The following is a 12,477-nucleotide window of genomic DNA, read 5'->3' as shown; positions in this document are numbered from 1 at the left end:
AGGTTTAGATTTCTGAGGGCTTCATGGAGCAGAACCATCTTACTAACCCTTGACATTTTACTTCTGGCCTTAAGTGAGAAAGAAATTTCTCTCATATTTAAGTCACTGTTGTTTTAGAACTCACACAAAATCAAACACAGTCTTACCTCAAACATCACAAAAACTATCTAGCACCTGGAACTTGAGAGCTAAAATGAGGTTACTGCTGTATCATTTAACAAAATCAAAACAATAGAAAGTGTCTGCAATGATAATCAAAGTTCTTTATTTTCTCTATTAATTTCCTATATTTTGGAAAAATAGCTGTGTCTCCAAATGTACTTTCACTGAAGGAAGCTGATGACCAAAGCATTATTTGAGTAATTATGGGGAAAAAATTTATTACCGAAAAAACAAATGTTCCATTCAGTTTACATTTTACACATACTTAACACAAGCAGGAAGGAAAGGTCCAATGTCAGAAATAGAGACCATTCTCTTTCACTGAAACACCACTGCAGAAAAGAGCCTTCAGCAATTAGAGATCTGAATTTGAGAGATTTTAAATCTCATTCAAAATAAACGTTGCCTAAAAATGCGAAAACGCATACCATTTTCTGAAAGTCTGTTTTGAAGAATGCCTTTTTATCTTTGTGGTTGGCTTTCTCTTAGACATTTTGCAGTTTATTTAACTCAGCATTCTAGCTGCTTAACATTCAAATTTAGACACACTGATTATGTGCTCCACGCTTCTGAATAGTTAAGTATGCTCTATAAATAAACACATCATTTGTGTTCTATTACTACACTCCCCCAAAGCTCCACATAATTGGAATTAACCTAGTATTTACTTATCACTAAATATATTTTTGTTAGAAAGGATACACAGCATATGAAATTACAGGATTTTCATGAATTAAAGACAAATTTTAGAACTCTCAAATAATATTTACAGTGTAAACATCACAGTTATTACATCAGGATGAAGCAAATCACAACATTCACGACACTATATATTTTATTTGGTTTTGATACTGAAGTTGTGTTCTTGAATTACTTATGTAGAACTCAAAATATAATCACTTCGCCTATCGTTTTCCTTCACGAGTTCTGAAAAAGAAAGAATTGGTGTTTTAAGCATAAAAATATTTTTATTTACAGCTTCTTAGTTTCACTCACTCATCCACTCATTTGATAACATCTGTACCCCTGTGCCCCTTGTGAACAGCTTGTTATGACAGGAAATCATGGTCTGGGATATCAGGAAGGTATCTTCCAAAGGACTGATTGTCAGAAAGGGAATTAAAATGTGAAAAGGCACTTTAATTAGTCATTATAATTACCCATTTGTAATTTTCGCAAATGCTTGGCATGCAGGATTTCCCATTAAAAGGGTTTATCCAAAGTTGCCCATTCAGAAAAGAGAAGAAGGGAGGACAGAATCTCATATATGATCTTACAAAAGACGGAGGGATTAATCCTCCTTTATAGTTCAGTGCCCGTTGTATTTCTTGATTAAATGAAATAGCTTCTTCTTGTAAACTTTTTTTTTTCAAGAAGCTCTACGTAATTTTTCTTCTTTGAGCAAAGGGACTTGTTTCTCTGATGTGATAAGGAACGGGCGTGTGCAAGACCCTCAGCATACGTCTCTCGTGGACAAAAAGTAACCAATGGGGCAGATGTGGTCAGAGACACTAGCCCACTCTTGATCACGCTCACAAAAACCTGAGCCATCTGCTCCAGGAACTTCAGCAAGACCAAGGATTGCCTTCACTCTGAGCGTGGGGCTCGTTTAGTCTCCTCGAGCCACTCAGTGGTTGTAGTCCAGCCTATCTTTAGGTTTCACAAATACAATGTTATGGTGAGACAGCAGCTCCCATTCATTTTACATGTTATCCTGGGGGTTCCATGTTAACCCACAAAGCCAAAATATATTCACTCTGTAGCCCTTTAGGGAAAAAGTTTACCAACCTCTGATACACTGATGATATGAAATTCTTTTAAGCACTTGCCCAATATTTTTATGAGCTAATGTAAGCATGAATGTAACTCAGGAAGGAATTACGTCTTGTATCCACATGTACATAAAAGCAACTGGGATAACAAGCTTATCACTTAATAGCAAAGGGAAAAGCCTGCATATGTTTTCTCTTTTCAAAAACTATTTTACCATAAATACTATGAGATCAAAGCACCTACACTCACTCAATAGGTGCAAGAAGCTAAATTTAACCTTGCGGCATGAAGCTTGGTATGGTTCAAGGAATACAATTAGAACCAGAGTGCCTTGGTGTTTTCATAATAATGAACCATACTGTCATTTAATGGTATTTTTCTGCACCTAAATTAAATGCCGTGCTAACAGTCAATCGTGGGGCTAAACCTTAAGTTAATAAAAGCAGTGTGGCTCAAGTCTCAAAAAGGAAGCCAGTTTTTCTCATGTGAGTCAGATTCCTCTGTTTGATATCTCAACAAGAAGGAGAGGAATAAGTCTGAGTAAACGAGGGGTACCATGCAGGTGGCAAACTGTTTACCCATTGTGAGCTCTCTCTTTTTTTCTATCAGAGCACTGCATGAATCATTTTAAGTGTTTACTGGCCTGGGGTCCACTTTGGATAGAAGTGTCCTTTTCCATGAGGTCTCATTGTGAGAACTCTGAGATGTTTTTTACTAAGTGATTCTTCCCTATTCCAGTAATTAGATGTTTGCTATAAGAATAAAACAAGAATGGACAGAATATACCCACCACTGGGAAGCTGTCAACAGCTTTCTTCCAAGGGCTTTTCATTATTTTTCTAGCTCTTCGGGAAAGTCAGGTGATTCTCCCTCACTGCTGCACATCAGAAAAAGAACATCATATATGTTAAAGGCCTTAGATGAGCAAGCTTCCAAAGAAATGATGATGTGTGACTTACGCTGTTCTCTGTGCTCTGGAAAGTGCACTGAGGGCTAGCCAATTATCTTTGAGGTTCGTTATTACATATGAATTTTTCCTGAATCATAAGGTATCTCAAATTATTTGTACAGAATTATAATAGTGGTGGGCAAAGGCATTCATCTTGTCTGATCTTACCCAAGCAAGATTGCCCTTAATACTGACCATTGAAACAAAACTAATTAGAAAAAAAAAGAGAGAGCACCCCACTTCCTACTTATTATAATCCAATATTTGCACTCCATTAGAGAGACATAAGTCTTACAGAATCTTAGAATACAAAAGTACCCGTGGTTTGATTTGGTAAAATAAAGATACTGAGTATGTATATGAAGGGAGTCACATATGGTATCAAACTGCTAATTGACTGCACTTTACATGTTTAAAAAGCTTAAACTTCTGATAAAGTTCCCAGATTTAGAGTAGATGTCTCTACAGTCATTGCTTTTAACCCTGGACACACAGTAGAATCAAGTGGGTAGCTCCTAGAAACAAAAACAAACCAAAAAACAACAAAACAAAAACAAAGCACCAATGCCTAGAGCCATACCTCCTACCTCTAGAGGCACTAATTATCTGACAATTGGTTTTGGGTAAGGCCCACACATCAGTATTTTAAAAATTCTCCAGGGTAGTCAAATGTCAGCCAAGGTTGAGAATTACTGTTTCACAGAGTATAGAGAGTGAGATAGAGAAATAAGTCTTCATATGTAGCTTCTATTTTTGAACTCATTTATAATTTCTCGTTTTAGCAAGTTCTCTGTTTCTTTACCTCCTCTTCCCATTGAGAATGGAGTTCAAGTACTTCTTTACAGCCATTTGTTTTCGAAGGCGGGTATAGTTGTCGGTGAAGACTGCATCCGAGTGGCGCTTGATTGGCCCCTGGTCTTCTGTGATGCTATTGCTAAAGAATGCAGGGGAAAGGAAAGCAAAGGATTTTAACAAGAGATAATAAATGTGCCAAAGTTCCAAATTTCTTGGAATAATTTGGATAAAATTAGATAAAAAAGAATTCTAATGCCCAACTTCTTTTCTATCACAAAAAGACTAAGAGAAAAACACATCTAAGCCCAAGGATAGGGGAGCAAGGAATAATCCAACATATTTTGGCATTTACTGGGAGCCTTCATACACATTGTATATCAACTGAGCAAATAATTAACATAAAAAGATGGAGGGATAGTTGATGTTGTGTTCTGCCATTGGGAGGAATATTTCTTTAAAAGTTAATTCTTTAGAAGCTTTGCCACCCTGAATAGTGCCATCTAAATATTCAACAATTGGCCATTTAAAGAAAGAAACTTCATATGCTTGGTTTGATCAGGAATTAAAAAAACAATTACTATAGTAAACATTAAAATTTGCTTCAGTGTCTTATTTTTTACTGTGTCTAGTTCAATTTGATTGCAGATTGATAAATGATTGCCACTTAAGAAAAATAAGTGTGTCTGTAGCCAATGAGTAGGGTATCACTAAAAACCTATTTCCCTAATCCATGGGCATAGTATATTTTATATAAGAATATAATTTTGGGGGTGCCTGGGTGGCTCAGTCATTAAGCTTCCAACTCTTGATTTTGGCTCAGATCGTGATGTCATGGTTTGTGAGATTGAGCCTGCATTGGGCTCTGAACCGACAACACTGAGCCAGCTTGGGATTCTCTCTCTCCTCTCTCTGTCCCTCCCCCACTCAGGCTCACACACTCTCTCTCAAAACAAATAAATAAACATTAAACATAATATAGATTATTTTTCAACCAAATTGTACATCATCAGAGTTATCAATTTTGAGCAAAGTAAATTAATTGCTAACAGTGAAAAAATAACTTGCAGATTAAATAATTATAAGGTGTTTGATAAAGATAATAAATTCTCTTTACCCAACCCGTTTTCCAATAAGGGATTCAAGGTATTTTTTGGCAGAAAGTTGACCCAAGAGTCTACTAAAGTCACTGGTGAACACTCCATCAGCATGTCTGGCATTCCTAAAATAAAGAAGAAGAATAGCCATTATTTTGTAAATGTTTTTCTAAAATATTATTTTGCCTCATTAAACAAGAAAGAAACTTCTCAGCTTCTTTGAAAGCTTCTCATGCAAACTTCCAAAAGAAGGCTTCCTGACAACCTAATGAGGTATTTTCTTGTCACTTATATTAAGATATACTCCAAATTGTAGCTCACACTTTTAAAAATTAAAGAAATTAAATTTTTAGAAGTATATCTCAATATTAAGTAATGCTTCCTGGTAGAGTCTATAAAACTAATTCTTCTTCAATAAATATTGATGGGAAAAAATAATATATTTAAGTTAGTTTCTGTTTATTTATTTATGGTGTTTTGTTTCTTCTACCTTGACTAAAATATATACAAGAGGAAACAATCTTGATTTTTAGCAAAAACCTTATTATACTTTTTGCTATTTCTTCTGTTAAAACATTTGGAAACAAAACAATCTCTTAAGATAAAGAGGCCCTTGGGGACTATCAGTCATCTTTCCCATCCAAATCAGGAACTTTTATGTTTTGTCTTCAGTATAGAGCTACTCTGTCTATACTTGAATGCTGTTCTAGACAAAGGGTTCTGTGTAAGTGAATGATTTATTGGTCCTGGCTTTTTACAACTTCTCTATATGAAAATCATGTACAGTTGCTAGAGCTGCAATAAATCAGGCTGCATGAAGCCACAGCACATGGAAACCTGTAGTGTGCTGTAAAAATAGCTTCATGGTGACACAAAATGTAAAGCATTTATATTTCAAAAATATATATATATATTTCAAAAACATATTTTCTAAAATAAAACTCAATAAACACAAACTCACCTGGACACATCATAATAGGGTGTGTCATTTTCAGCTAATGCATTTTGCAAGATGTCAGTGTCTACTTTTAAAGAAACCTGTTCAGGTTCATTTGCGCCTTCAAGTGGTATTCTGTCATCTAACCTATTAGGGAAAAATATGGTAGAAGTGTAATATATTCCTTTCACAGAATATAGTGCTTATGGTTTTATAATCATTGGAAATAAGATACTCAGTATTCTTGAGCAGTATTACCCATTCACAATATATGGATAGCATAGTTAGACTTACTGACTTCTGTGGTTTAGAGTATAAATAGTGAAATTTTTGATTATCCCATAAAACAGATGCCATACAACTTTTACAAGCATAAGAGTTACTTAGTTCAATCGTGTTAGTGCATTAAGTAAAGTATACTTCATTAGGAATATTTTCACTTTGCAAAGTTATTCACAGGTGGAAAAATTTTGTACAAAATAGAAACTTCAAAAAATTTCAAATATTCAATATGAAAACTAGGAGCAATTCATGTATTTATTGGTGTTTAGCATCATTTGTCAAATATTTCTCACTAGGTGAATATTAACTGCTTTTCCTTCTCTAGGTCTCTAAGATCTTTTTCAGAGATTCACCTTTGTGTAATAAATTTCTCTATATTAATCAAGTACAAAGAATCTCTCCATCTCTGAATAGTAACTCAAATTCAATACATTTTGTGAGGGCTTCTTATTTCTAGAAGTATGTATTAATACAATTTTAGTGAGGAATGTACAATGCTTTACTGAATGACTAAGAATAATCATGCCTATACATGGACTGTGACTATATTTTTTAATGCATGCACATTTTGAACACCTGCACACTATTAAAATTATAAATGTGTATATTTTCACTGTTAGAGTAAACCTCCAAGGAGTATGTCAGCTCCTGGGGACTTATGTATCTTCTGGTGATGTAGTAGTTGGGGGAAGTAACAAGCAGTCTTCTTTGCATGAAACCTAGCAATCAATGCAAACTTCAGCATTCTTGTGATTGTCTGTTGTGATACGTAACATAACAATTCAGATAGAATCATTCTATTTAGTTATCAGAGCAATATAAGATCTGGCTTTAAGCAGTTTTCACAAACACTAATAGCTAAGAGATAATTCACTCTATTGAGTATAATTCTACCTTGAAAAAAGAATAAGAAATGGGAAAATGAGCAAAGAAATGATGATTTTGCCTGTAGATATAGTGGTGCCTATAAAGTGGAAGGAAAAAATCAAACTAATGTAGTTTTTATTTAGTGTTTACTTCTTTAACATAAATTTATTTCAGATAAAGCTTTAAATAAGAGTTATGTTATAATTTATGAATTTGAAATATGAAATATAACATAGAGAACAGTAAAACTAAGGATTTATGGTTGAAACAAGATACATTAAAATTCACTAACTGGTAGATCAGTTATTCCACAATTTATAATATTGACAAATTGAATCTGGCTAGATAGGTAGGTCTGTCCAGCATGATTGTTCACAGCAATATGTTTCACTAATTAGATACTAACCTTAAGGTTATTTACTGATTGATCTTGAAAAGGAACTTCAATGAAGCAGGCAACTAAACATCTATTTTTTTCCATCAGAAACTGAACTGAACTGAGATGACAGAGGATAAAATCTTATTACTTATCTAAAACCAGTTTTGAATTGAAAGAATGTCAAATCCTTCTTCCTTCTTGTTTGGAAAGGTGATCCACCCTAAGCTTAAAACTAGTCATTGACACTGTCTCTCATGCCCCGAGAGTGGATTCCAAGGTGCAGAACAGTCATATTGACCTGATGTTGAAAAAACTTGCTTAACACACCAACCAAAAGATTTAAATAAATAATACATTACCTAAAAAATTGAGTTGTCCAAAATAACATATAGGAAATTCCCATATAGATGAAGAAGGAATGTTCAACTGCATGCATTGAAGGAATACTTACCTCAGAGAAGAGGGTGCTCCAAAAAGAGGCCACGCCAACATTTGTGAGAAGAGCATGCTGACCAGCATTAGCAGCACAAGGGGCTGGGACTTACTTCTGGTTTCCATCTTTGTACCTTGAAAGGGGGAGAATCACATCAGCTTTTCCAACCAAAGATATCTCAAGGTAATTCTGAGTGTCTAGCAGTAGTTTATGAAGGCTCCTGCAGAGTTTGGAAAAAGTAATTTTTATCTGGTAGAAGGAGTTAAACTGCAATATAATAACTTTTTAAGTCAAAAAGGTTTTTTTTGGTGGCAGGTGTTTGAATAAAAATTGGAATCCTTTTCAACTGCTGCCTATCACTTACCAGGCACATAGTGGGGCTGAGTGTATGTGGAATGCCATACTTTTATAGTGCTGGAAGTATCCATACAGCAGAGTTGTAGCACCCATGTTTAGTATCTTTTCTAACTAAAGAAACAGTTTAAGTTTCTAATGTCTAATTAATATAACACTGGAGTACCATCTATTTAATAATGCTTTGTCTATACATGTATGTATATACATCTATATATACATATCAGTGTAAAAGTTATACATGAATTTCTTTTTCCTCTTTTAATTGTAGATATTATTAAAAACTTATTTCCTTATGCCTGGGTTTGAACAACTTAACTTAATCATTAAAATTAATACCAAAAATTATTAAACCACATATTATCATTGAAATAATTTTTGCCATAAAAGGAAAAAGATACTAAAATTAAGGTTTGTGCTTTTATACAGCTAACCCACTTACATGTTTCATTTCCAAAGTTTCTAGATAGAAATTTAGGAATTCTGGATTTGTTTGTCTTGTCTATAAAAATTACAGAATTTAGACTTAAAGAGGAAAATAAGTGCTTCCTTGATTCACATAACTAACATATGAAATAGAACAACACTAAAAAAAAGAAGTTGAAAATCTAAAACAAATGTACCCACTGAACCCTTCAGTCAAAAATGTATATACAAGCAAAAAAAATATTTTAATTCATTTTTAAAAAGACAGCATTGAGTAAAAGTATACAGTAATCCAGGCAAAATATCTTCCAACTAAAAGAATTAAAAAAATCCACTGATATATAAGAAGTTGAAACGTTTCTATCTGCACTCACCAGGTGACTTACGAAACTTGTCTTTTGTTTTTTTAAAGGAGGAACACTATAAAATTCTTTTCAAGAGAAAGAAATATTCAATATACCCTGAGAAAAGTTTGAAAGCAGGAGGAGGGAAAAAAGAAGAAAAAGAAAGGTAAAGTTTTCACTCACCTTGCCAAGTAGTGTTCCTTGGGAGCTTTCTATAATCGAAGGAGATTCTTGGAGCTGTCTTAGGTGCTGAAGTCCTCTGAGGCCGAGAAAGTTTCCACCAGTTCTCTGCTCTCAGAGCTGAACCAGAACTTGGTTCTGGTTGGCTATTATTGCAGGCAACTGCCTTTCACTCCACTCTGACCAGCATTTCAAAGCCCATCATTTTATAGGGCTTACACTTAGGGCTGAGCAATCACAAAGCTCTCTGAAAGACGTCACAGTAGTACTCCCACAGGATGAATAGGGCTTGTGTTCTTATTAAATTGTCATTACGTCTGATTTATATAAATTTATAGTGAGTAACTTCAAGATGTAAGATATAAAGAGGAAATTTAGTTTTCTTTATGTGAACAACAAAAAAAAGGTACCAAGCTTAATATGAAATGTTTTAATCTTTGATTAGTAGTAATGAAATAAGAAAAATGGTTAGTGTTATAGCCAGGGCCACTGGGGTTCCTTCAGAAAACAGGAGTTTTATGTGTAGAAACAAATGTAGAAAAAAACCCAAATACTTATGTTAATTTTGTCTACAAATTCATAATTCCCCTTTATTATTAAATATCAGTTCTAAAGCCTTTAAAATTTTTTATGCTATTCACATAGATCCCGATTTAGTCTTTCTTGAGATCTATCCTAATTTTAAAAGCATCCAGAAATAATTTTCCATTTTTCTATTATTACATTTCCTTTGTGTTGAAACTAATCTCAAGATAAAAGTTTCTGAAAGACTCTAAAATAGTGCCATATGCACACTGTTGTCAAAAGTAGTCGTGGTACTGCTATTTTACATTTGTACAAAATATCACAATTCCAATGCACTTTCACATACATGATCTCAAATAATCCAAAAAATAAGCTATCAGGCAGTATATATATATATATATATATATATATATACTGATCCAGTATATATATATATATATATATATATATATATATATATAAATTTTCCTTCTTTCATAAAGGAAGAAATTTTCATCAATTGTATAATAAGTCTTTGCACCATATAGAATTATTTTGTTTCTGCCCTTCATCCCTAAATACACAGCCACACCAGCTTTTTGAACATTTCCAACTTAGTCAACTGGCAGGTTTCAAAGAACTAGTTGGAAAGCATCTGTGGAGTACTTTGATAAATTCTTCATTTCTGTTTGTGGGGCTTTAATTCAAATTAGACTATCATACATTCAATCAGAGTTTCAGGTAAAAATACAGCCACATGAACAACTTCATGGACAACAAAGTAAAACACCATCTTTCCCATAATTTTCTTTTAAATTTCCAGTGTGTGTATTCTTTTACATTTTTGTTCCTAAGTTCCTCAAGGGAGAAAGACTCTGAATCCCCCTTTCTTTCTTCTGCTTTAAAAATTCAGTATCTACAGCTTAATTCAAAGCCAGACTGATCCAGTAAGAGAATATCCTGCTATGCTTAATCATATTTTCTAATCCAGTTACAAGAAAAATTAAATGAATTAAATTTCAAAATGTCTGGAAATTTGTTTCCCAGTTGACAGCTCTGACTTAAGCCAGAGTTCCTGGGGCTTAATTCCAGGAAATCTTTTTTTACCTGATTATTACAAACTAGAGGTTGAAACGGTTCTCATGTGGAATGTTTTATCCTTAGCTCTTCGTCACTCAATTCTCAGTGAAGCAACTTTATTGAAGAACAGAAACAGCAAAGTAAGTTGATTGAAAGTAACAGAAAAACTAATGCTGAACGATAAGCAGAAAAATTTAAATGAAAAAAGACATAAAAGTTGATTATTATTTGGTCTAGAAAAGCATTTAGCATTCACAAAGAGTAACTACATTAGCTTTTTCCAGTGGCAAAAACAGCTTCTCCCATTATGATAATAAAACACAAAAGTAAGAGAAATAATTCAATTTTATTACTTCTGGATAAAGATAAACCAAATCAAAGGACCGCATTTTTTTCCTATGAATATAAACTAGAAAGCATAACTGAATTTCCTAATGGGATCATAGCACCATCTGCAGGTTTAAGGTCTTAATTCACAGGTTTTGGGTTTTTTGGTGTTTTTTAAAAAATGTGTTTCTTATCTTTTCTTTCAAGGAAATGAATGCAAATCAGAGGTCCTTTAGTTAAATTATGGATGCTTACAGAAAAATAAACATAAAATAATACTGTAGCTGAATTTATCCTGAACATTTTACTAAAAAAAACTCAGTAAATACAAAAATACAAACATGAATTTATTCTTTTAATCTGCTTTTTCCCTACTTTAACATATCTTTCCATAACTTTCCAACATATTTAATGAAACTTATTTCCTACCTTAAGGCTTTCAATGAAGTGATGTTTATAAGAACTGTCATGCATTCATACAGTTAGAACAAATCTCCAAGATTCTCCCTTTACAAATAGGTAAACTGACATCACTCAGGTGGTTAATAACAAATATAGAATTGAAAGATAGCTCTTTGGATCTTGATAATAGCTTTCTTTCTGTTAAGAACTGGTGATTTTCTATAACTGTTGTTACCACCATTATCAATGCTAACACATCATAGAAGGAAAATAAAAACATATTAAAATATTGGCATCCCTCTCTCCTTTTTTCATCAACAGGACCAAGAGTAGAGAAAGAAAACTGGCATCCCAAACTAAAATATACTAAACATAGAGAAGTCAGATGGAAGGAATTTTCAAGCTCAGGAGATAGGCAGAAATCCAGATTCACTCTTTCTTCCGTAGTGCAAAGAGCTAATAGAGAGTCCTTATTGCTGCCGTGGATGATATGCCCATTGTGTCCCCTTTGGCCTCTTGGTGTGACAGCTTTGTTTTCCTAACTGACCCCAATCCACACCCAGCCTGAGACCTGGCCATCCTGCCTGGGTAATCCTAAGGGGTTATGTCAAGATGAGAAGTCTGTAAACCACTGGTTATGAGCCACATATGGCTGATCCCTATGATTTTTACATCTCTCAAACTAAAAATGATGTTTGCATGTTTAAAAGGCTGGAAAAAATTTTTAAAAAATATTTTGTGACAGGTGAAACATATTTGAAAAAAATATATGAAATTTAAATCTCAGTGTCCATAAATAAAGTTTTATTGGAACATAGAAATGTCATCACATATGCATCATCAATGGCTGCTTTTGTGCTGCAATGGTCAAGTTGAATGGTTGTGACAAAATCTACATAGACCAAAACACCTAAAATGTTTACTAGTTGGCCCTTCACAGAAAAGCTTTGTCAATGTCTGGTCTGGAGTCTCCTGTCTGAGGAATTATTTAAGAGGTCATGTTTGTTTTAATATCCTTAAGTCCTCTAGCTATCTTTTTTAAAAAAATTTTTTTTAGTATTTATTTAATTTTGAGAGACAGAGACAGAGCATGAGCAGGAGAGGGGCAGAGAGAGAGGGAGACACAGAATTTGGAAACAGGCTCTAGGCTCCAAGCTGTCAGCACTGTGCTGGACGCAGGGCTCAAACT

General features: G+C 33.8%; 1 protein-coding gene across 1 annotated transcript; it reads right to left on the bottom strand.

The window, feature by feature from the left end:
* Window positions 1-243: 243 nt before the first annotated feature.
* LOC122490111 (vasoactive intestinal peptide) lies at window positions 244-9,313 on the bottom strand. The gene is made up of 7 exons (XM_043592630.1): window positions 8,979-9,313; window positions 7,690-7,804; window positions 5,735-5,857; window positions 4,794-4,898; window positions 3,687-3,818; window positions 2,726-2,812; window positions 244-1,089 (listed from the first exon to the last, which is right to left on the bottom strand). The coding sequence occupies exons 2-6, from the start codon at window positions 7,794-7,796 to the stop codon at window positions 2,767-2,769; spliced, it is 513 nt and encodes a 170-aa protein (XP_043448565.1). The 5' UTR covers window positions 7,797-7,804; window positions 8,979-9,313; the 3' UTR covers window positions 244-1,089; window positions 2,726-2,766.
* Window positions 9,314-12,477: the final 3,164 nt, after the last annotated feature.

This window comes from Prionailurus bengalensis, chromosome B2 (assembly GCF_016509475.1).
Source record: "Prionailurus bengalensis isolate Pbe53 chromosome B2, Fcat_Pben_1.1_paternal_pri, whole genome shotgun sequence".
Classification (NCBI taxonomy): Eukaryota; Metazoa; Chordata; class Mammalia; order Carnivora; family Felidae; genus Prionailurus; species Prionailurus bengalensis.
This window is presented reverse-complemented; position numbering and strand designations above follow the sequence as displayed.